The sequence below is a fragment of the Mesocricetus auratus genome, unplaced genomic scaffold (genome assembly GCF_017639785.1).
Source record: "Mesocricetus auratus isolate SY011 unplaced genomic scaffold, BCM_Maur_2.0 Super-Scaffold_100013, whole genome shotgun sequence".
NCBI classification, from domain to species: Eukaryota; Metazoa; Chordata; class Mammalia; order Rodentia; family Cricetidae; genus Mesocricetus; species Mesocricetus auratus.
In genome coordinates this window covers 3,772,943-3,799,170 of record NW_024429196.1, presented here as the reverse complement: position 1 = coordinate 3,799,170, position 26,228 = coordinate 3,772,943, and the positions used below count along the sequence as shown (strand labels likewise).

Genomic DNA, 26,228 nt, shown 5'->3' with positions numbered 1-26,228 from the left:
TCCATCTTGTTGTCTGTTCCTTCCAACAGATTGTTGTGCCTATTGGAAACAACATTGGTCTTGATTTTTATCCTGAGGGACTCTAACACTGAAATCTCTTCAAACTAAGAGACTTTTGAGTTTGTTTGTTACAAAATGTGATTGCCCTGTGTAATGACATGAAGGCATTGCTTGTTGCTCTGCATCTCCCCAATACTTTCTTTTCTTTTTTTTTAAAAAGATTTATTTATTTATTATGCATACAGTATTCTGCCTGCATGTCTGTGGGCAAGAAGAGGGCACCAAATATCATTATAGTTGGTTGTGAGCCACCATTTGTTAGCTGGGAATTGAACTCAGGACCTTTGGAAGAGCAGTCAGTGCTCTTAGCCTCTGAGCCATCTCTCCAGCCCTCCCGGTTACTTTTTAACACTTGCAAAGGTAGACATAATATTCAGGGAACCCAAAAGTTATCCTTCACCCTTGGGTTAGCTGTGTGACTGGCATAAAACAACTGGCGAACTTGTTTCGAGTAAGAAGCTAAAATTTGGACCAGACCTTCCTGGTTAAGATCCCCTCTGAGTATAAATTGAACAGATTGTTAGGAATAGAACTTTGAATATGTCATGTGGATCGAAAAACACAACTGTGGTCTGGAAAACTCGAGTAATGGTAAAAACATGGCTTTTGGGGGACTCCCACCCTAATTCAGAACTTAGTTCTGCTGTCTTTGTGCCTGTGTGAATCTCGGTCCACTAGTTAGAATTATTTTCAGCTAATCATAATTATAAGAATTACCATTTCTTTCTGATCCGTTAAAATTAACTGATTAATGTTTTATAGATGCGTACACCTTGCTGGTTGAGAATATACCTACAGCTGAGCTGAGCTAATTACCATATGCATTGCTGACATGTGTATTGTTTTCCTTCTCCTCTGTCCTGGAAACCTTTGCATTTACTGTCTTCGCTGTTTTTAAGACTCTAATACATTATTCACTGTGGCTGTTCTGTACTTCCTTTTGATGCCTGTGACATCCCCATTCCTGTACACTTTCTTTATTTCTCCAAGTTCAGTGTTCTTAGATTGCACAATAGTCTCTGTGTGGATTATTTTATCCTGTTCTCTAGGTTCACCCATGTTGTTGCCAGTGACAGATTTCTCTTAAAGACTACCAGATACATTCTATATATCCTGAATTTTCTTGTTTTTAACCTCGGGCTGGGCACTGGTGGCTTCCAGAACAAGTTCTCTCTCCTGAATGCTGATCCCCCTTTATTAAGTGTCCATCCAGCAGTGGGATTGCTACACCATCATTTCTGGCTTTTATAATTGTTCCAGCTCCTTATTTGAGTACATCTCTGAGCTTTGAGGGGTAAGGTTTGATGAAAGTAAACCTTTTAGAGTTGAGTGCTCTGGGGTCTCTCTCTGTACTGGGCTTTTCAGTGTTAAAAATCCTGTCTACCATGTGAGATGCACTCTCACCCTGAACTCTTGGGGGAGGGTCTAGGCCCTGCCCTGGATGAAATGACAGACTATGGACACCCCCATGGAGGGCCTCACCCTCCCTGGGGTAATGAGGGGATAATGAAGGGATTGGGAGGAGGGGAGAGAAAGGGAGAGAGGGACTTGGAACTGACTTGTGAAGCAACCTTGTTTCTAATCTAAATTTAAACAATAAAAAAGAAAAAGAAAAAGATCCTGTCTACCACAAAAATAAAAAAGCTTCTTTGAGAGGATGGAGTAATGCAATTATCTATTAAGTATAGCAATATGTCGTCATTAGGAGTTGTTTTATTACTATGTTCCTTTATCAAAATAATAGTAGTAGCTTTTCGTGTAAGGCCTGTGGCCAACCTAGCTAGTCTCAGGTTGTTGGGGATGGATTCATCTCATGGAGTTGGCTTTAAAGTCAAGCAAGGAGTGGTTGGTTACTCCCATAACACTTGTGCTGCTACTGCACCAGTACGTCTTTCAGGTAGGTTCCCATTGTAGATTGCAGGATTCCTATCCGGGTGAGATTGATTATTAGTCTGATAAATGAATTGAAGGTTTTCTGAAAGTGGATTTGACCTCTGTCTCTAAATTTACAATTCTAAGTCTAGGAAGATATCATACAGAAATATTTGCCTAAATAAGTATTAACAAAGGAATAACTAAACCAATTGTTTTTTTTAATTTGGAGCCATAAACCTCTCCCCACATCTCAAATTCTTTTCTATAAAGAAGCAGTTTTCCAAATGATAGTAAATAGAGCCAAAATAATTGATTCCCAAAGTGTAGCAGAAATGTCTAGGGATACTCAACATGGTCAGAGCTTCCTAGGAATACCGGAAAAAAAGGATAAGATTCTGGGGTCTGAAGAAAAAAAGTATTTGATATTATAAAGCAGCTCAGACCCTTGCACAGCTAATTTGTATAACAAAGTGGGGCTGACTCCACAGGGAAGCTGTGGAACTGGGGAAGAAACTTGCTGCTGTCTTCTGGGGTGCAGTCATTTACCCTGGGCTTCCTCCTTGTTTCCAGGACATGGTTGCATGTGTTCAAACCAGGAGGGGCGTTCATATCTTGCCCCCCCCTTTAAAATTAATCATAGTGTCTTATATTCTAAGTGGTTTTCACTTTCAAAATCTATTTTATCATGAAAGAAGCATCATATAATAGTCTTTTTCCTGTTGCTCATAGCCCAAACTCACTTAGTTGGTTAATTTAGCAAACTCTCAGAAATCCACACCTAGAGTGAAACCATTCTGGTCTTTGTTTGTGACCTAAATATATATTTATTTTATATATATTTTAAAATGGTATCTGCTGTATTTTGTGTTTCTTAATTGCCCTGTGTATTTTGTTTAATCATTTCCTATTTAAAATTACAGTGAGGTTCTTTTATGAAGACCACTCTTCTGGGACATACCAATAAGAAAATTTTTTATGTATTATATGAGCTAAAGATATTTGGTCCAGGTAGGAAATCATAAATTTGGACTTAATTGTACCCCCAGGGATAGCCTTAGGGAGCCGAAAGCAACAACATAATTGATTCAATTGTGTAATCAAAAGCAAATGATATGACTATGAAATAATAAAGTGATTTCCCAGCCTCAAGACTTCTCTGATGTAAGAAATTTTAGGGATACATGATTGTAGTGGGTTGGACCTTCTTGATGTTGCCCAGACCCAGTTCTTAGTTTGAAAATCCCTCCTCTGGAGCAGACACCATGGAGGCTTCAGTCCATGGAAGCTGTCAGGTGTTAAACTGTGGGTCCTACAAAAGGCAGAGGAGAGGATTAAAAATAAAATTATTTTTTCTTTTATTTTATGTTATGTTGTTGCTAGGGATGATTCTCAAGACCAAGAGCATACTTAGGCTGGTGCCCAACCACTGAGCTACAGCCTCAGCACAATTGCTTTAAAAAGTGAGGCCCTTTAATATCAATGCCTTCATCTTACATAAAATGAAAACATCATAAATTGGTGCAATCTTCATTACACCTAAAGAAGTAATATCACAACTTCACTAAATCCATAAGAAAAATATAAATTCAATATAAATGAGATATAGAGATGCATCTGTAAAGGGGATTATGATCCTTTCACAAGTGTGGTTGTGGTATCATAGGGTAATACACAGCTCCTTTCACAGAGCTTCCCTCTCTGCCTGCCTGAGGATGGAACCTGTGATTTCTCACACGAAGCACATACTGTACAACTGAACTTTACCCCAAGCCCAAGAGAAAAGCTTCTTTTAAACAATTGCCTGGCATGATTATGGGGGTTGCAAATTCCCAAGACCTCCATGGAATTGGAACATACCCCTGACCCTCAGCTATTTGTGTAAATTGCCTTCTGTGCCTGCGAGCTCAAGAACCAAAGCGTTCAGTTCAAAGATGAGGAGAGACCAGTGTGTCTCATTTCCCAGAATAGGCAAAACACGTTCCCTCTTACTCAGCTTTTTGATTCTATTTTCATTCCAACCATGCTAGGGAGAACAGTCTTCTTTTCTTCAACCTAACCATTTAAACATTGGTATCTTACTCAGAAACATCTTTATACAACTTATCTAGAAAAGTATTTGGCCAGCTGAATGGGTAACCTATGCAACAAGTGCTGGACCCAAGCAGTCAGAAACTCTGTTTTGAGGGTATACAAAAGTGTGGGAGGCCAGAAGACGAGTGTGGAGTAGTGTAGTTCACTATGAAGCTGGTAGACCTCGGTGGGCTTGACCCTTTTTGGGGGTTACTAGTCATTAAATAACTAGAAAGAATGCTGTAATTCTTATCTGGAGTATCCCTGAAGGCCTATGTTTTATGGGTTTGGTCCCAACCTAGGTGCTGTTGGCTTGGGTGTTAGGAGGGTAGCCAGTAGAGGGGAGTATTGAGCGCATTTCTATGAAGTGGATAGTAGGGCACAACCCACACTCTGTTTTCCTTCACCCCATGGCCACCCTGGGGTGAGCATCTTTACTTCCCATTCTGTTCCATGCCATGATGTCTCCAAGGCCACAGCCAGCCTTTCTGCCAAACTCTCCACCATGATTCCTTCCTGTTAGAATGCCTGCGTCAGCTGTCTTGTCCCCATGAAGGAAACCTTCTATTACAAATTCTCATTTATTTGAAACAGTCTTTTATAGATGGCCTCCAAAAAAATTGATCTTAAATACTGAAATATTTTTATTAATGAATCATTTAATTACTGTAAGTATCATACGTCCTGTAATTAGTCTGGGGTTTAGCTCAGTAGGAGAGCACTTCCAAAGTATGTACAGGACCCTAGGCTCATTCCTCAGTGCTATACAAAGGAAATACGTCCTTTGGTAAATGACATGTCGATTGATGATTGTCTATTACAATAAATTTGAAATTACCAAAGTTATAAAATTATCTTAGCATTTTATAAAGGTTCTAATAAAATTTTATATTAGAAAAAACATATTTTATTATTAATATGTAATATATATGATTTCAAACCCTAGATGTAAATGACAAAATGTACTGAGAAAGAGAAGCTATAGCTTTTCATAGCAACAGTTAAAATGACATTTTACCAGTGTGTCTCCTTCTTGGACAGCTTGACGTATTTTAATTTCTGTAACTAAACTTTGTTCCACATAAGTTAGAGGGCATTCATTTGTTATAAGTTAATTTTTCATTCTCATGTATCTAGAAGGCAGCTTTAGCTTACTTCTAATAGTTACAAGGCAATGTTCTCAGAGCCTCGTGTTAATTACTTCCTTTAACCTCATGAAAGCTCAATGAAGCAATACTGTTACTCTATTTATAAATGAGTAAAGCGAGGCACAAATCCTCCTGCATATGGAACCCATGCTAATACCCACCATGTGGGCCAGCCACAGCAAACACAGCACAGTTAATATTGCGTTTAGTTTGACATTTGTATCATATCCTGGGAATCATGAACCATGCAAACATGGAAGCTTTACTAATATTAAACTTTTGAAGTCACACTTTAAAATTAAGCCTTGAAACTAATCATTACTGCATGTCTTGTGACAAACATAATAGTTGTTATTAGATAATATTATTCTCCAATTCTCCAGGAAGTCTTCCTACTAGCTTTTGTTTCATTGAATTCAACTGGGACATTGAGAGAAGTGGCTACTTTACTTTTATTTTCATCTCCTTCATCGCTCCTTACTGGTTTCAGTTTAAGTCAGTGGGTATCCTTCACTTGCGTGATCAAACACTGTACTGCAGAGCATTAAGTCTGTGCATGTTTTAGTGTTATCTTTGCAGGAGAATTTCGATACAGGACCTGAGCGTGGCTCTTTGTTGGTTGATTAACAACTTAAAATAATGAAATGTAGGAATTCTGGAAGGAAATGATGTTTTTCTTAGTGTATTCCTAGCGACCCCTTCATAATTAATAATCAAGAGTGTGTGCTTGCCATCAAGAAGTAACTGTTGAAATTACATCTCCCATAGAAAGTCCCATTGCATCTTACCTTTATTGTTGTTTCATTCTTGCTATTTGCAGTTTCTTCTGGTTCTCTGATTTATTTGATGAGGCACCTGTCTTAGTAACCTTCTATTACTGTGATGAACCATCTTGGCTGAGGCTACTCTTAGAAGGAAGGGTATATTGGGGCCTTTGGTTCTAGTGTGATAAGAGGCCATCTCTGTCATGCAGGGAAGTAGGGACCCAGCTAGGCATGCTACTGTAGCAGCAAGCTGATAGCTTCCATCGTAAGGCACAAGAAGGAAGCAGAGAGCACACTGGGAAAGCCATGAGGGCATTCATCTCTTTATTCCACAGCTGATCACACCTTAGTCTCCTCATCTCCTTCAGCACAAGCCTTGGCTGCAACATTACATTTCCTGGTGCTCTTTTTCTGTTCCAACTGTAAAATTTGTATTTCTTTCTGCCTGCCTCACTTGCTCTTTTGCATTGTAGACCATCCTAAAAGTGATTAATAACCATATGACAGGGTCAATATCAGACTGTCTTGAAATCTCCTCCACCAAAGAAATTAGTCCATTACTTTTTGATGTAGCCTCAGGCAAGTTCTTGGGACTAAAGCTGAAAGCAGCCATATTCTTTGCCAAAATTTCACATGAACAGTTCCCAGCCATTTGTGAGTATTGTTCACTCTAAACTCTCTTCAGCCTGGGGTTTCTCATGGCTCTCAGCACCTGTCTTGCAAGCTGTTGCAAAAATGGCACACTAAATTCTGCTTGCAACACTCAACCACTTTTCTAGTCCAGATTCCCGATGTCTTCCACATTTCTGGGGGGGGGGGTGAGAAGGAGGGAAGAGAAGAATGAGAACAAGAAGAAAAAACTAGTATGGTGAGGTCTGTCTTAGCAATATCTCTGTCTCTTGTACTACTCACTGTCTAATTATCACATTCACTCCACCAATGCCTCCTCCTTGTCACCCTGAGTCTCCTAGTAACTAAGACAGCTGTGACAGGAACAGTTTGCCCATGCCCTGCTTACTTTCTGCATCTCTGATTCCTACTGACATTGCCTTCCAGAGAAATTGCAGTGCAGCAATGTCTATTGTGAAGAGAGATTTGCAAGACTATTGTGGGCTTTAAATAAAAATCAGTCCATTATGAGGTTATGTATGCTACAAGATACAGTAAAAGTCCTTTTCAATCCTGCCACTATACCCCAGAACATTTCCTGGACACCCCTTCTGGTCCTTATTTACTGATTTATTGCTTTCCTTAAAGTAAAACCCCTCAGAGACAATTTAATAGAAGTTATAACATCATGTAAAATTAACATTATATGTTCAGAACTTAAATTTTTTATCATAAATTTTATTTTCTCACAAATTCTCCTGCCGTCACTGTCCAGTCCCTTTGGGTCATGTCCACTCCTTGATAACACTGGGTCACAGTCCACAAGCAGAAACTGATGTAAGAGCATGGTGAAATTGAAGAACTTAAATGCAGTTTTCCAAGCCCAGTTCTGCCTCTGCATGGAGCCAAGAATTCTATCTAGACCCAACTTTTTTAAAAATTTATTTAACTTTATTTTATGTGTTGGTGTAAAGGTATCAGACCCCCTGGTACTGGAGTTACAGACAGCTGTGAGCTGCCATTTGGGTGCTGGGAATTGAACTCGGGTCCTCTGGAAGAACAGCCAGTTCTCTTAACTGGTGAGCCATCTCTCCAGCCCCTATCTAGACCCAACTTTAATAAGAACTGCTCATCACTATGAGAATTAAGCAACTGAAAGTTTGTCTGTGGTGTCTGCAGCTCACCTTGAAGGCTGCGAGAATGGGCTCTCTCTGTTTTCCCAACTATTTTAGTTTCCACATAGTGATTTCCATGGTTTCATCACTGCCAACTTATGGTGAAATGGTTAAGGTTGTTATTTCCTGTATTCAGATTAAGAAAGCAGGAATTATGGCTAAGGATGTATAGCACCTTTAGTGTGCACAGCAAAGCCCAGGCTCACCAGTATCATTGAGCATGGCAGTTGGGAGGGTGGAGAAGAAAGCCGAAATTTGGGCTCAGTGAATCAAATGGGAGTGAGGCAGAGGCAGTATTCCCCACCCAGATTTTTTGTTCATGTATACCACTGCACTGTAGGGCCCAGTTTCATGTAGAATGTTCAGAAAACATTATTGAAACTTTGTGTGTTAGAAACAGCACAACTGTCCAAATTACCCCTTGCTCAGATGATCACAGGCTTGCCATGTGGGCCTGCAGTTAGTTCTGCTTTGTAAAGACACTACTGTGAAGGGGAGTGCTGAGGATGATACGGGGGTTGAGAGTGACAGGATTAACTAGGGCTGCCAAGTCCCTAGTGCGTGCTAGCAGCTGTCCTTTTAAGTTTTTGCTGTATATATGTGCATGTGTGTGTGTGTGTGTGTGTGTGTGTGTGTGTGTGTGTGTGTGTGTGTGTGTGTGTGTAATTTTGACACTGTAATTGAAAAATGTTTTTAAATTTTGAAGATTTTCTTTTAGGGAGATTTTTTAAAAATTTGTCACTTACACAGTGTTCTGCCTACATGCCAGAAGAGGGCGCCAGATTGAATTGTAGATGGTTGTGAGCCACCATGTGATTGCTGGGAATTTAATTCAGGACTCCTGGAAGAGCAGTTAGTGCTCTTAACCTCTGAGCCATCTCTCCAACCCAGGGAGATACTCTTATTACTGTCAATATTTCCTTAAGATTCTTTGATACTGGTTTAAATATTTTTATTACATTTTTACATTTATTATTTAGTGTGTGTATGTATGTGGACATACACATATGAACATCAGAGGATATCATGGAAGAGGATTTCTGTCCATCACCATGTGGATTATTGGGAAAATCACGAAGGAGGAGTCTCTATGTCCATCACAATATGGGTTATGGGGAGCATCATGGAGGAATCTCTGTCCATCACCATGTGGGTTATGATTAAAATCATGGAGGAATCTTTCTGTCCATCACCATGTGGGTTATGAGGAAAATCTGGAGGAATCTATCTGTCCATCACCATATGGGTTATGGGGAAAATCATGGAAGAGTCTTTCTGTCCATCACCATATGGTTTATAGGGAAAATCATGGAGGAGTTTCTGTCCATCACCATGTGTGAAGTGGGCATCAAACTGAGCTTGTCAGGTTTGTACTTTTACCTACTGGGCCTTCTCACTGGCACTCTGCTTCATTTTATTTTCTTTTTGGTGCTTTAACCTCAGTACATAAAATTTCTACTTTTGGTCAGGCATTGGTGGTACACACCTTTAATCCCAGCACTCAGGAGGCAGAGGCAGGTGGATCTCTGTGAGTTCAAGGCCATCCTGGTCTACAGAGCGAGTGCTGGTATAGGCTCCAAAACTACACAGAGAAACCCTGTCTCGGAAAGCAAAACAAAACAAAACTTTCTACTTTTAACGTTTATTTATTTATTAGAGAAATGGTGTCACATATTCTGGGTCATTTCAATTTTGCTATGTAGTGGAGATAAAAGAATTTTAAAGCTGTGTGTATCTTGTTTCCTCCAACAAAGCATTTGTAATATGTACTTATTTTTGTTTTTAAAATTTATTTATTACATATATATGTTTTTAAAGTTTTCTTTTTCTTTCTTTCTTTTTTCTTTTTTGAAGGGTCTCACTATGTACTCCAGGCTGTCTGGAAGTCACTGGGATCCTTCTGCAACCTCCTTCTAAGTGCTAGGATTACAGGTGTTGCCACCATGCCCTGTGGTCAAACATTTTTAAACATTACATTAATGAAAATTAGATGCTATTGATAGAAGACAAAGTTAGTCATATTAAAAAATGCATAGTTTCCAACTATCCATAAGTGATAGTACTTATCATTAGTGGGTATTATTCTTAAAGCCAGTGGGTATTATAGTCAACTATTGGAAGTTAACTATCGGCCACTGCTCTCTTTGTTCCAGTAGAAATTTTATTCCATAGGATCTTATGATTTAGTCTTGTTTGTGGAGAGTGAATTTGACTTTTGTTGTTTGATTTTGTTTTGTGTATTGAAAAACTTTTAGCCAAACTAATGAGAGAGAAAGAGAGAGGGAGCCCTAATTTATTATCCCTCCACTAGATAATAAAATTAGAAATGAAAAGGAAGCCATTATGGTAGATACTGATGAAATTCAGATCATTATTATAATATCCCTTTAAAACATATTCCACTAAATTGGAAAATCTAAGCAATGTGAATGGATTTTTAGATGCACATGCCTATGGAGATTAAGTAATTTCTTCCATTGCTCCCCCTGCCCCCCCCCCACAAAAGTCAGGTTCTGTGGTTGTAGCTTAGGCTGACTGAATCTCATAGTTCTCCTTCCTCTACTTTCTGAATGTTGGTGTGGTAACCCCCAACTCCTTGCTAGTTTTTTGGTCTCTCTCTCACCTCTAAAACTCTCATAGAACACAGTGATCACAAAGTTAACTTGTGTCACCCACCTCATTTTGTCTCTTTGGAAGGCTGATGTGAGTTTCATTCTCTTGTGAAGTCTGTCAGACCACACATATTTTTCTCTAGTATGATGGGAAACTACCTCACCTCAGGGAACTTGCCAATTTGTCAAGTAGCTACATGCTTCCTTACACAAAACCTTATGGAATCTTCATCACAATTCTCAGAGAACTTGGAAGCCATATCCCTCTAGAATTATCTACCAAATGTAATAAAAAACGTAGCTTCATTCATTCTGTCTATATCCAAATAAATATTTTCCCTAAGATGCTGTAGCTTACTAAGTATTATGTCTTTTGTTGAGTTGGGCAAATTCTCCAGTTAATGTCAAAAGTGTGAGAAAGAACATTTAATAGACCATTTTATAGAAAAATTATCTAAAAAATTTTATTCTGTTAAGAATAATAAGAAAAATAGAGAGAATTACTGTAAATTTAAGTGGTTACCTCAGGGTCACACATTTCCTTTTTACATTTAAGCATAATAGTGATAGACAGGTAAGAAATAAAATTTTAGTGTTTAATGAAGTGATTTTTAAATGATAAATTACTTTTTAGAACTGTGGTCTTTTATTTACAAAATATCTGGTTCCTTTGAATACTGTATGTATAAAATGGGTGTGGGATTGCGTCTGTTTGGATTCAGAAAGTGCTATGAAGTACACAAGAGTGCAGGATTCAAGCCTTAACGTTTCTAATTTCTCCCATTTAGCTTGCTGTGGCATCCACCTAATTTGGGGCTTCAGAAATTTTATTCTATGAAGTTCAGAAAATATTTGCCACTCAAATAGAGGGCAGCTTGAATCATTCTTTAAAACTCCCCATGTGTGGATGATAGTTAGGCAAGTGTCGTTTTTCTTACTGCGTGGCTTGCATGAGTGCTTTTCACTGAAAGATAAAGTGTCTAGTGGTCCTCTGAGGCTCTAGCCCCAAGCTTAGCCTTTGAATTACTAGCATAGCTTGGGAAGCGAGCCAGAGCATAGATGTTTCACCAGAAGCTGGACACAGGAGCTTCACGTAGCGCTTTCAGTTAGTTCTGCATAGACTGACCCCAAACTTTGCATTCTGCTATGTGTATCAAGCCTTCCTTGTTTTCTCTGGTAAAAGACAGACTGGTTAAATACAACCAAAGCATATGGTTGTAGAACCATTAGCTGTGCCTGCTGAGAACCAAACTCAGAACCTATAAGCAAACTGTATATGGATTTTGCCATCTCTCCAGCCCCTAGTACTTGCTTTTGATGACATATGTAAATTACCAACTTCTGCAGGCACAGTTTTCCAATACTGTATTGGGACATGGATCATCTTCAACCCCTCCATTCTAGAATGTAGGATGTCTTTATTGTTCCCATTTTACAGAGGGCATTGAGACAAGAACATAGTCACTAGACCTCCCTCACAATCACCTTCAAGTATTTTAACACCAAAAAGAGGTTTTAGTCTCTGCATTCTTAAATAAAATAGAAGGATGGGCACTGCTCTGGTGTCTTTCCTGGATGTTCTATAGTGACATCCAGCTTAAATCAACATGGTTGTCCTTAAATATTGATCATATGACAGTAGAGTTTCATTTTTTATGGTTACCGTGGGATGTGCTATTTAGTTTTGCTGACAGTAACTGTGTGTACACAGCTCTTAAAAAGACAAAATAAATGCTGAAGGAGCTGATGCTGACCCATGCAAAAGGTTAGAGATGCTAATCTGTAGTTCCCTCAGCAACTGAGTGCAGGCTTATAAAGGAAGTTTTGTGGACCTAAACTAACCATCATACCCAGTTCTAGAGTTTTACATGCTTGAGGCCCTGGGATACTTACTGTAGGGAAATATTCTGCAAATTGCCTCTGCCTGATATGTCATTGTAGTCAGGCATCATTTATGTGGCTGTTTCCCTGGTGCCACATAGATGTTTGAGAAGGGGTGCATCTTGCTAACATTTCAGTGGGACCTAAATTATTAATATTTCTTAAATAAAAATGTCCTTAACCTGTAAGATTATTTTTTTGCCTTACATCTGGCTTATAAATGATCCTACTGTCTCTCCACCCCCAACTCCCAATGGAGAAGCGTCATTTAGGGAGTTAGTGTTTACATTCAAAGTGCTGTTCTTAGACAGGTTCAAGATGCTGTTAACCTTTGAGATGTATTATGTGCTGGTGCTTAAGAGAGATAGATGGCTAAGAAGTATATATTAGAGCCTCTCAAAGCACAGGAGCATCAATCTTCAAGCACCCAGCTCCTCAGCATAGGGCATACAGGATGCACTGGCATGTCTGCCCCTCCTAGGATGCATGCCACAGCTAGAGCAGCACGGTGCCCTCTGCTACGACTGCACATTCTTTGGAGATGACAGGAAGGAGATGAAGTGAGAAGCTGCCTCTAGGAGTGCTCTGCATTGTTTGTCTTCTTTATCATTTTGTTGATTGATGTGTCTGTTTATGGCTCAAGTGCATGCGTGTGTGTGTGTGCACACGCACACAGACACACACACACTTTAAATATATGAAGAAAAATAGGAAATATCAGGCATGGTCATGTACCTATCCTACCACTTGCAAGGAGGAGGCAAGGAAATTCAGAATTTAATGTCATCCTTAGCTACAAAGCTAATTTGAGGTCAGCCTGATCTATGAGATCCTGTCTCAAATAAAATAAAGTAAAATAAAATAAAATATTCGTTATAGGTGGGCTCCCTTTCCCAATGTAGATGATACAATAAATTTGAAGTGAAACAAACAATATAAAGAATGGAAATGAAACATATAAAAATAAAATTGTGCATATACCTAAATTACTTTTGTAATCATGGAAGTAGATTAATTAAGGTATACCTCACAGTTCCCTTTAGACAACCTTAGAAATTGCCAGTGGGTTGTTTGCTTCGATTAAGATTTTATAGTGTCTATCACTGTTGCTAGACGGTTCATTCAAGTTGAAACATACTTGGCTGTCTGAACCATTGTACATGGAGAATGAGTCTCTTGTAAATATGTTGATTTAGTTAAGAACATTGATAACAATCAGGCGTATTCATCATTATTCAAGTGGTCTCCAAGAGCCAAGTAATGACTGATAAGTGAACACCTTAATGAAAAGGCATCAGGCAAGATGATAACCTCAGGTGGCCTCTTGGATGGGTTGAATTTCATTTATTTATGCAAACAGCATTTATTGCACCTTTGTCTTTTGGAATCCCAACATTCTCACCAATATCTGTGACACAATAGTGAGGTTTCAAAGGCAGTATGTAAGTACAAGGACTGTATACATGAATGTATTTGCATTTTCTTTTCTTGGGTTTGCTGTGCACCTCTAAACAGATAAGAGCCTTTGTCACTTTGATCCTGTGAAAGGCACAAGATACTCAGTCAGTTATTTGAGATTGCTCTTTGGGAAACCTCCCTGGAGCAAGGATTTTAGGCTTGGAATTTTACCTACTAAATTCTCATTTTGACAAGCTGAGTTTGTAGGTAAGGAAGGGGAAGACTTCACTATCAAAGTCTTTGGTAAGTAGTCATGGTTATTAGTACCCCAACTGTTTTGGTCTTAGGTATTTTAGGTGGTAATGTTCAATTTAAAGATGTTCACTTAATAATATATCACAAAACTGCAGCAATATAATTACTATCTAAAACATACATTCAAAGAATGGTGTACAAATACCAAGATAAACAAATTTGCCTCAGCTGTAGTTCAGTTTTCTTCCCTATCCCAGGAGTGTCTGTTAAACTGGACATGCTGACTCTTGAGACCCTTGCTTATTCAAGAAGGTGTTCCTGTCTTACCAACCAAGTATCCTCCCTAGACACGATTCCTCTTGGCAGGACCATAGTGCTTTTCAGTTTCCTTTTTAACCCAGAATACTTTTCTTTGTCACACTGCCTCTAGGATGAAGAGGGCACAGAGGAAGACAGCAGCCGAGTGGAACCAGTTGGACACGCTGATACTGGCTTGGAGAATATGTCCAACTTCTCTCTTGAGTAAGTTCTTATGATTTTGCCTCATTCTGTACAGTGTATGTGTAGCGTCATTACTGCAGCAAGTGTTCTAGAAGCATATGGCATGCAGAATGTTTGTGCTTTGGTAAAAGCTGTGCCTGCATTGCTTCATTTTCCCCAAGAACATCGTTCGTGGTGTGGAAGTTCATGTGTACCTGTTTCATGCCTTGGCAAAAACTACTAAGTAAGATTAACCTAATATTTAATGGAAAATGTTTGTCATGTTAATAGCTCTGTAAACACTATAACTGTTTTCCGATTGCATTATCTGTCTGTATGCTGAACATTTGTTCAAATTTGCAAAGTTAAAAGAAAATATCCTATTTTTTTTATTCTAAGTAGTAGGTGGATAAAATGTTCATTGGTCTTATACTCCCACACACATGCGGGCACATTTTAGTTGAAGAAACAGCGTTGATACTTGATGGGAGATGAATGTCATAGTGTAGGAGTACAGAACATGATCTTAGCCTTTTCCTACTTCACAGCTTTAGAATTGTGTTGGATATTAGCCTGTGTGCGGTGAAGTCTGCTCTTAGTACCTCCCCCTGGTACACAGGAGTCAGGGAGGACAGTCACACTGATCTTTTCTTGGTGAAGACAACACTATTTGTAGACAATTCAGTGTTCCCTTGGTCTTCTAAGGGGAGTGTGTTAAGAGCATTCACAGTGGGGTTGAGCAGGTTCAGATAGGATAGATATATGGACAAGTGGGCAGCACTGGTGATATTTCTATTTAAGAGATGATTGGGCACCATCATTTTTTTTAGACAGAATGTAGAATAAAATAAAGCTATTCAAATTATGCTTTTCTTCATTTAAATGCCAATGTTCAAGTAGTATTAGCAGTTTAAAAACAGGATTTTTATAATGAAATGAAAACTGACTTATACATAATGTTACTTAACATTTAGTTATGTGGACAAATATGTTTGTTTGGAGAAGGGTCTCATTAGATAGCCTAGGTTGGTCTCAAACTTAAGCAGTCCTCCTTCCTCAGCTTTCTGGATTCTGTGATTTACAGGCATAAACCACCACACCTGACTTTTATTTTAATTAGTGTATGTAATTAAAATCTATGTACATGATTCTGTTTTGATTTGTTGGCTATCCCTATCATTAATTGCAGTCTATATAAGTGGGACAGTCATAGTATATATGTTATCACCAACTACACATATGATAAAAATGATAATTTGGCATCGTGTATTATATAAAAACTACATTATGGTTGTCTTCAAATCCAATATTAGTCACTTAGGATTTTCCAAATTTCTTAAAATAGTTATTTACTTGAAATCTTATTTCCAAATATTGATTGAATTATATTCAGCTCTGTGTGTGTATATGTTGGAAAACTTGCAAAGAAAGCAAATCTCTTAAGTAGTTTAAAAATATACCTTTTCTATGTTATAATTTTCATTAATCTAAAGGCAATACTAATAAGAAAGTTCTGTGGAAGTGGTTTTAATAATATCAGGTTTTTGCCATCACACTAAGCTCATTCTTCAGAGGTAACTCTATGCTAGTCCATGGAATATATTTCATAATTTTAAAGACAGGCCAAGTATTTAGCTTTAGTGGGTAAATTTGAGAGAATAAGCTTCATAAACTCCTTGCAGTTCTCTGCAGCTTGGGGAAAGATGACTAGATCATCCTAGTGAGTCATAAGGTCATTAGCAATCTCCTTGGAATGGTCAGACTGTAGGCACAAAAACTGACCTTATTGGATTATTGGGAGAATGAATGAAGTGACATGAATTGGAGAGCCTTGCAACTTGTCATGTACTACGAATCCACAATGGCTATATTTAGCTAACCTTAGACTTCTCAAGTTAGATGTTTGGTTGGAGAGTGTTCATGAAGTCTAGATCTCCAAAGCATGAAGTCATATTGCTCAGAAGACAATGGTCCAAGGGGACCACTTCTGTGCCCTTTTTAATGCTACTATCTCTAATGATTGCTCCCTCCATGCCATCAGACTAGCATTCAGGTAGGTGCCCTTCAGTGCTGTCGCCATCTTCACGCCTGCGTTCTTTAGTGTATATGTGTATGCCTGTCGCCTGGTGGGATTTTTGTTTGGTTCTCTTTTGTTGTGTGCGTCTGTGTTTTGGCAGTTTTTGTTTTGTTTTGTTTTGTTTCTGTTTTGGTTTGTTGACAGTCCATGTTCATGCTCCCTCATTCATCATTGTCTCACAGTGATATGGTAAAGCTCGTACAAGTCCCCAACGATGGAGGGCCTCTGGGAATCCATGTAGTGCCTTTCAGTGCTCGAGGCGGCAGGTAATGTATCTTGCAGGTTTTTAATTCATCATAATGTCTACTGTTTTTTGTATTGACTTCGCACATGCATAATGGAAAAGTTTTCAATGGGGTCAGCTATTGCTTCCTTAAATGTCTATAGAGAACACACAGCCTGATCAATGACATTTCTGTGCACAGGAAGGATTCCTATGTTCAGATTATTTTAATGAACTCACCATTAGCACATCCTACTGCTTCCTGGACTCTGTCACAAGCTGACAACTCTGCTGGGATTTCCAAACCCTGGGAGACCTATAGCAATTACCTGAAAGAGAAATCATAGAATAAAAATTACTTGGAGGCAGAGGCAGGCAGATCTCTGTGAGTTTGAGGCCAGTCTGGTCTATAGAGTGAGTTCCAAGACAGACTCAAAAGTTATAGAGAAAGTGTATCTGGAAAAACAAGAACAAAAACAAAAACAAAAAAATCACCTGTATATATTACATGGGAATTTGTTTTAAGTTTGTATTTGTTAGCTCACTTCCTACAACTAGGTAAGGAACTGTTGCTTTTTTGTTTTTGTTTTTGTTTTTGTTTTTGTTTTGGAAAATTCCTTAGAAAGTTGGCCAAGCTGACTTTAGTCTCTAAATGCTCACCTCACCAGATGTTACATTGTTATTTTCAACCTCATTACTGTGAAGAATATGATTCCTTAAAGTTAACAAATGTCAAATGAGTTTTCATGGTTCTCCCCTGAAACTATGGAGTAAGCATTGCTTTGGATGCTTTGCTCTATTCCAATAGTGTTGGCTAATTTTGGTGTCAATGCTTACTTATTGGGTAGGTGCCTTGGCCAAGTGGGGTGTTCCCTATCCATCATGGGTGTCAGCCCTGTGCAAATGTGACTTCCCCTCTTTTTGTTCACTTTGTGATTACCTGGTGAAACATGTTTATGCCTTGTTTTTGACCTCCTTAGTCCTTTTATTTTATTTTTTTACTTTATTCTTTTATAAAATATTTAGACTTTGTTGGGGAAGTGGGTGGGAATCAAGATTGGCAAGTAGCCATATACTAGTATCAGAGAACTGAGGAACTAGGAGCTTACCCCAGTGACCAGAAACACAGAGGTGTGACAAGAAGTTAGAACTGGCCAAAGGAGCCTAACTGGTGACTAAAACCTAGGCCAGTGAAAGAAAACCTGGAAAATAGACAAGAAAGCCACATTTGACCATGTAGACATATGACTACGAGCACAGGGCCACAGCTGAGAACATACATCAGTGAGGAAACCCCAGAACGGACATTGTGAATGGAGGCTAGAGTCTGAGTCTCTGCATGTGCAACAGTGAGATACCAGGTCAGTACTGGGATCCAGCCACATGTGCTAAAACTATTGCCCTTTGTGTCCAGGAAGTTGAGTATGAATTAGCACATAGCCAAACATGGGCTATACTAGTCTTTCTTTGAGTAGGTGTACTGCTTTCTCATTAATTATGGTGACTGCAAGTCCAGATTTATACTGTTCCTTTGCTTAAAATACAGTTTGTGAATTGAATTGCAGCTAAAAATTGAACTTTTTAAAATTTCTTTGAAGTACCACGAATACAATATTTTGTAGCTCAGTACAAAATTCACCTTGAATTTTGGAGTGGTGTTTTTATTCATTCCTTTTTTCCCCTCTTTTACTTTCACTTTAAACTCTAGCAAAACATTAAAATATCTTTAAAAATATTTCAGTTAAATATTTTTTATCAAATGTAACAGCTTTATTTTCTTTTGAAGCTATTTAGAATTATCTCAAAAGAAACTTAAAGTTAGAGTGCATGGATCATAGCTTCCTACTACCAATGTATCTGAAACTTCTTGTGAACCGTAATTCATCACAAATAAGATTATTGTGTATGTGCCGACTTTGAACCAGTAATTTTATTGCAAACATGTTACTTTCTCTCTTGTTTTACACATTTCCTACCTCACTGTGAAATGACGTTAGGAAAAAAATGAACAGATGACAAGCCTAAAGCAAAAGGAGAAAACAGAAATAAACCTGCCAGTAGGGTGAATTCAGAAAAATATTGCAAAGCCTATCACAGTTGGTGGTTACCATGGTGTTGAGTTTGGATGCACAAAACCCATTCAAGTAAACAAACAAATTCTTCTGCAGAACTAGCAACTCTAGAGCTGAGTGATTTTTAATTCCTTGTAATTTGACTGTTAATGAGGAAAATTGTATACAGCTTTCCTGTATGAAGAATAAAGACTTTGATCTAGGAAAAGCAGAGCCTTCATAAATCCTTTCTGGTCATCACCAGTTTTCCCGTGGTAACAGAGTAGAAGTACTTAATTCTCACTCAATTTGTCTGCTGGGTGTCTTAGTTAGAGTTTCTATTCTATGACCAAAATGCAAGTTGGGAAAGAAAAAAATTATTCCCTTTATACTTTCACATTATTGTTGATCACCTACAGAAGTCAGGATACGAATGCAAGCAGGGTAGGAACTTGGAGGCAGGAGCTGATGCAGAGGCCATGGAGGGGTGCTGCTTGCTGGCTTGTTCTTCATGGCTTGCTCTTTTGTAGAACCCAGGAACTCTAGCCCAGGAATGGGACCATCCACAATGGGCTGGGCCCTTTTGAATTGATCACTAATTGAGAAAATGACGTACAGCTAGATCTTATAGAGACATTTTCTTAATTGAGGCTCTTTCATCTCTGATGACTGTAGCCTGTGTCAAGTTGACATAAAACGATCCAGGACACTGGGTCTACAATCTTCTACATGAATTTGATGCTTCCAGCTCTTTGAAGTGGGTGGACATTGACAGAGATGCATGTTGCTGCTTAGACTCAAAGTCCCCATCTCCAGAAGACTAGAGTCTCCAGAAACACTTTGGAATGGTCCTTTCTGTTCTGTCAGAAATCCTGAAGAGTCCTCACCTTGTGATGAGGATGGTGGGTGCCAGGAAACAAAGATGAACTGAGCACTATATTTTGCCATCACAAATCCTGAGAAAACATTTTCTACGGTAAGGAAAGTGGACATCAGAAAATAAGGTGAACTAGGATTTGAATATAGGTGAATGATAGCTAGGAAATCACAGCATTATAATTATGTGATAACTTGCTGTGAGCTGGAAGAAAAGGAGTATCTGAATTTGAAAACTGAGGCTGACTGATGGTGAAGGATGATTTTAAATGTGTTGGCTGCTCATAAAGAGAGCTGGGATCTCAGGCTGACTGAGCAAAGCAATAGAGTAGAAATGGATATGTGAGGTAGAGCTCATGAGGAAACTACATGTTCTTTATTGGGAACACGGCAGCATAAATATGCACATTGAAATCTCCAAGAATCGTTAGCATGAAAATTTACTCAGTCTTGAGCTGTCTCAAACTAAGAGACATAACCTCATTGAATAATTTCCTCAGAATATTTATTTTATAGAAATGATAAGTATATATAATCTCTGCTTTCTTGTTTAGAATTTCAAATCTGATTAGGAATGAGAATTATACAAGGAGAAGGGACATCCCTTGACTGTTTCAGTTGTCTTATGTATCGAAGGAGAACAGTAATTTAAATTTGTGAGGTTGGGTGGGAGAGAGGTTTATAGCCACTTGCATGTGGCAGCTTCATTTCTGACCTTTCCAGAACTGCTCCTTTGGAAGGTTATTTTCTCTAGTAAGTTGAACATTGTGCCTTCATTGGCAGTGTCAAGGATGGCTCACCTCCCAATTCTGCCTTGGATGACTGACTCTAGACTAGACACAGTGACAATAGGAAAGTCCACAGGATTATCTTCTCTATGATGCTGAGTTGCTCAAGTCTCTGTAGATGTTTCACAAAAATGGTGAGCTGATTCCACCCAGAACTCCTTATCTGGGTTGATCATTTTGAAACACTTTCTCTTTACTTCTGTTGTTTCATTTCTCTGTCACAACACAAACCACTTTAAGTCACAAACGCAAATACTTTCAAAACATTCATAACAAATAACTATGCATCATTTGGTGAAATTAGGATATTTTATGTGTGCTTTTTACTTCCAAGAATCATCCAGGTCCATTTGTTCAATGCACTTGGTAAATAAAATTGCAGGCCAACTGGGGGGGGGGGGCAGTAGGAGGAGGATTTTAAGGTCTAGGCCTGCCTGGGCTTCATGATAAGAAACTGTGAAAAATAAAAACAAAATAAAAGAGTAGCGACATATTCTGACCATGGCATTATTTGACATTTTTTTTCTGAAATTTTCCAATGATACAGAAATATGACTACAGTATAACTTTAGGTCAATACAAAACAAGATACAAAATCATTTACCAAACTAGGGGCCAGACTGTATATTTGCTTTAATGGACCTGAGAAAAAACATGTATATTAAGAGATGCCATCCACATGTTGCAGGGATATAAATGACTGAGAATATTGGATGTTGGCTGCTGTGAAAGCACTTGGGAAGCACCATATGCTTGATCCATTCTTTGAAGGAAATAAGGGATCTGTCTTAGAGATGTTATTCTAGAACGGTAGCAATTCTTGGAGGGCATTCCAACAGAAGATGCTAACACAAATGTGCTTTGCTAGTTGGAGTCATGGTGTATATAAAGAGGATGCTGCAAAGGTTTACCTGGCTCCAAAGTCAACCTCTGTAGTACAGGTTCTGAATCTTTCCCAGTGTGCCTAACACATGCCCATAGCATAGCACAGCCTGCTTTCAATGGTCTTTCTTCTTTTATTGCTAAACATTTTCTTTCGTCCTATATTTTCTTATGCAACTTTTAATTAGATGATTGTCAATTTTATTCAAGGAGGTTTTCTGTTATTATTTGTTTTTATTTATTAAGATGTAAGGCCTTGAATTAGTTTCTAAAGACAGAATCTAGAAATCCCACTAAGAGAGATGTGGACGTCACAAATCAAACTTATACCATAGAAGCAGCTGTTTACAATGTGGTCTGAAAGCATTCGTTAATGAATTATAACCAGGAGCTAACAGTATGGCTCTGTGAGGAAAGTTGCCTACTGCTAACCTGGAAGCTGAGTTCCATTGCTGGGTTCCGCATGTTGGAAAGAGACCTGACTCTACAGTGTTGTCCTCTGACCTCTATAACTGCACTGCAGCATGTGCATATAGGTATACACACACATAAATAAAATGCCACAGCAATTATTCTCTTACGTAATTTCATGGAGAGAGAGTTTGGTGCTTAAGAGCACTTGCTCCCTTTGCAGAGACCGGTACTCAGTTCTCAGCACCTGTGACAGCTGTCCTGTCACTCCAGCTCCAGCAATCTGACATCCTCCTGTGGGCAAAGCATGGTTTGTAGCCTACATGGGGCCTGCCATTGTGAGGAACTCTCTCAGAAACCTGGGTTGAACCTGGGTCTGTCCTTTTTAATAGCTTTAGAAAACTTGTGTTTTAGTAGATGCGGTAGAATAATGTGTAATTCCTGCTTTGAATTAAAGAAACTCCCCATCTTTATCTGCCTTTTGGTCCAGTTCATGTACTTTGTGGTCGTGCCGGGCATCCGGCTTCACAGATGCTGGCAAACCCTCTACTGGATTCTTTACAAGGATTCCTTTTTAATTAAAGCTTTTTTGTTGTAAACATTCTTTGTGTTATTGTGTTACATAAAATCATTTTTATACTTGTATGTTGAACATGATCTATTCTTTACCAGGATTGTTATTTTAACTGAAATGCCTATAAAGTTCAAACTTTCTGTGGCTGTTCACTGTGGCCGTGGCCAAGGCCATGGTTCTAAGTCGTGTAGAATTGTCAGTTCCCACTTGTAACCCTTGAGGGGGCTGGCAAGGTCTTTTTGCCAGCAATCCTATTCATACCCTGCCTTCACTGTCATGTTTGTACTGTGTCAGCGTTTATCATTAGGGTAAACCGTGATCACTCCCATAGAGCCGGATGGCAGTTGTGGGAGCGGAGATTATCAAAGCAAAACTCACACTAACTCAGCCAATTTAAATGTCAATAAAACATTTGTTACTTATTTTCAGTTCTATCATTGGTTATAATTTATACTTAGAATTAAAATGTTAACATGTGCAACTGAGTTTGTTTGAATTAAGTGTATAATTAGGCTAATGAACCTTGTAAAAATGTAGTGGTGAATCCTTAATATAATCTGAGCAGTTAAATTTCTAATTATGTAACCAAAATCACACACAGCATCCAGCAGCTTGCTCTCTGAGATCTCTCCCCTCCTGTTCCCGAGAGAGACTGTTCAGCAACTGTGAGGGAAGGAGGGAGGGAGGGAGAGAGAGAGAGAGAGACAGAGAGAGAGACAGAGACAGAGACAGAGAGAGAGAGAGAGAGAGAGAGAGAGAGAGAGAGAGAGAGAGAAAGGGAGGTGTAACTGCCTATTTTTGTTTTTTTTAAATAAATTATTCAGAATTGAGATTTGTACCTAGTAGGCATAGGACCTCCCTCTCTCCGTCCTCCTCTCCCTTCCTCCTGCTCTTCCTCCCTTCCTTCCTCTAAAATAAGAAGGAAAAAAAGCATTATAGTAAACAGTGGAAGAAGAGTAGGTTTGAAAAATACTCCAGTCTAACAAGAAAAGAAAGTCACATTTCTTTGGCAAGCCTGTGACTGATGTAAGTTCTGCCTGAAGTTCACGTGGGAGGTGGAGTTGGAGTAGGCCTGTTTCCACGTTACCCATCCTGCAGTCATTTCTTCATAAATCTCCCCAGCTCCATTCATAATGCCCTGGGTCTCTTCTCAACCTCATGGCTCAGTGCAGGAAGCATGGGCTGCTCTGAGCTAGCTTTATTCCCCCCCCCCCAGCTCTTCCAATTGGTCATGGTTGCCCCTGATGAACTCTGGCAATGGCTCCCAAGAAGGAAAGCATATCCTGTACCTTGATAGTCCATAGGCCCTGGGACCTACTTACCTTCTGTAATTCTCCAATATAGCAACATAGGTCTTCTATTTTCAAGTTGCTCCAAACAAGTTCTAGCTGATGAGTTCAGTTTATGAGACATACATCTGGAAAAGCATAGTGATGTGCGTCTTTCAACCCAGAGACTGGGAGGCAGAGTCAGGCAGGTCTCTGTGTGTTCAAGGACACAGTGAAACCATGTAAAGGAGAGAGAGAGAGAGAGAGAGAGAGAGAGAGAGAGAGAGAGAGAGAGAGAGAGAGAGAGAGAGAGAGAGAGAGAGAGAGAGAGAGAGAGAGAGAGAAAGAGCTCGCCACTGTGTACTTCCCTTTTCACTGCAGCTTTGAGACCACGTGGGGTCAGAGGTAGCAGGCGTGCAAAGTAGCAGGTGTGCAAACGGGTTTTGTCTGTCACCCAACTGCTTCCAGGAAAATGAGGGTGCCTGACACGTTGTTTCCATTGGATTGCCCATCAGAGCTCTTTCCATTCTCCTGCAACTGTGGACATTTTCTTGGGAGGGTTTTTTTTTTGTTGTTGTTGTTGTTGTTGTTCATTCATTTTCTGTTTATCTTCATTCTATGAAGCCAATGAGAAATGTTGCTGATTGTAACACTTGACCTCTCCATCAGTTAGTTCATTCCTTGGAGATAGTGATTCCAGCATTGTGAATAAGCCAGTCACATCACCTTAGTGCAGGATGTTCCTGATTTCCTGGTACCATGTTTCACTGTGTCTGCTGTAGTACCCCTCCCAATTATCTGGCAGTACCATTACCTGGGAGTATACTTCCTTTGTCCTGCCTTTCACTATGGTCAGTCATTTGTAATAGCCCTGGTTGTCCCAGAACTTGTTTTTTGTATAGATCAGACTGGAGTAGAACTCATAAAGATTCTCCCACCTCTGCCTCCTGTATGCTGGGATTAAAGGAATGTGCTACCATACCCAGCAATTTGTAATAATTTTTTTACATTAATATTACTACTGCATTTAACCACAGAGAAGGACAATTTAGAAAGACAGTCTTCAGTAATTTTTTAATGACTAAGCTCAGTGGTAGAGGGCTTACCCAGTACACACACACACACACACACACACACACACACACACACAAGCATCATAGAAAGACCAGATATAAAACAGGGAACTTCAAATTATTTTTGCTTCCGATCATTATCTTGGAATTACTATCTAGAAGGGCCCTGGAACTCTCTTTTACAAATTGGATGCCTCCCTGGGTGCAGTCTAGGATGGCCCTGCAATCTCCACTTATAGCCTTCAGCTGCTTTTCCGTTCCAAAATTCTGGTCTTCCCTGTTCCCTAAAGTCAGCACGCTCAGGCTCTTTTAGGCCACAACCCGCTCTCTGGTATCAACTGCTGAATTTCTTTCCCATTGCTGTGATAAGAAACTATTACCAAAAGTGACTCATGGTAAGAAAGGAGCTTCTTTTAGTTTATGGTTCCACGGGCAAGAGTCCATCATGGTCGGAGTCATGGCCACAGGAGCAAGAAGTTGAGAGATCACATTTTCAGCCTCCAACGCAGAGCAGAGTTTATGAACTGGAATAGGACAAGGCTATGGACTCTCAACGCCTGCCACCAGCAGTGTCTTTCTCTAGCAAAGCTGTAACATCTAAAAGTTCCATCGCATCACCTAAGTGCACCAACCTTCAGAGACTGTGTTAGCTGCCGGACCCTTTAGGGGCATTTTCATTCAAACCACTACAAAAGATATTAATAATTTTGTCTTTTTCCTTTGCCACCTTCTCCGCAAAGCTCATGCCATGCCCTATCTTAAAGTTTGAGTGTTGATGCAGATAAGAGAAGCGTTAAGTTCTTTGATCTGCTTTCCTGCTCCCGGTTTTCTTCACCCAGGAGTATGGCAGCAGATCTCTCGCTTAAGGAAGACACTCGCCAGGTTTTGAAAGTTCAATTATATCAGACTGTTGCTGAATTCACAATCCACGTGCCAGCGAAGCTCTCTTCTCTCTCTGACTCTCTCTGAAGACTTTGCTCTTACCTTTGAATGTAAAGCACAGGGAGGATAGGCATTCCTCATGATCTGTGTGTGTTGTGAAAGAATCAGTGGCTGCTTGCAGCAGCATGCCCACAGGACTGAAGCAAAAGGCTGCCAAACCATCCATAAGACAGTCCCTGTTCAGACTGTACTGTGACACCCACCTCAGCAGGCTCTGCTGACTTAGTATGCACTTAGGTTCAGAAGGCTAATAATGGCAAGTCAGAAAATGGTTTCTGATATTGATTGAAAGGGTCAATTTCTACACATAATTTAGACCTTTGGGAGTTCCTGAAAATGTATCAGTAGTGCCCTAGTCCATCTGCTTTTAAGGAAGTGTGTGAACTTGTACCATAGAGCTAAAGCACATGGAGGGAGTGTTACCCCTGTAATTGTTCACATTCTTGATGTTCCAGAACACTGGGATTGTTAGTCAAACGGTTGGAGAAAGGTGGGAAAGCCGAGCAAGAAAATCTTTTCCATGAGAATGACTGCATTGTGAGGATTAATGATGGAGATCTTCGAAACAGAAGATTTGAGCAGTAAGTGTGCTGGTGGCAATGAGTCCTCTCCCCTAGTGGCAGTGGGGTCCTCTTCCCTGGTAGCAGTGGGGTCCTCTCCCTTGGGGGCTTTGGGGTCCTCTCCCCTGGTGGCAATGAGTCCTCTCCCCGGGTGGCAGTGGGGTCCTCTCCCCTGG

The 26,228-nt window shown here is 39.5% G+C and overlaps 1 protein-coding gene across 22 annotated transcripts in view; it reads left to right on the top strand.

Moving 5' to 3' along the window:
- Positions 1-26,228, top strand: part of Pard3 (par-3 family cell polarity regulator) — a 531,306-nt gene that overhangs the window by 265,223 nt on the left and 239,855 nt on the right. For all 22 annotated transcript variants that reach the window (XM_013123087.3, XM_005083451.4, XM_005083453.4 and 19 more), the window contains exons 6-8: positions 14,278-14,369; positions 16,587-16,670; positions 25,948-26,073. In XM_013123087.3, coding sequence (XP_012978541.1) covers positions 14,278-14,369; positions 16,587-16,670; positions 25,948-26,073 — 302 coding nt within the window. The remainder of the gene's footprint in view (positions 1-14,277; positions 14,370-16,586; positions 16,671-25,947; positions 26,074-26,228) is intronic.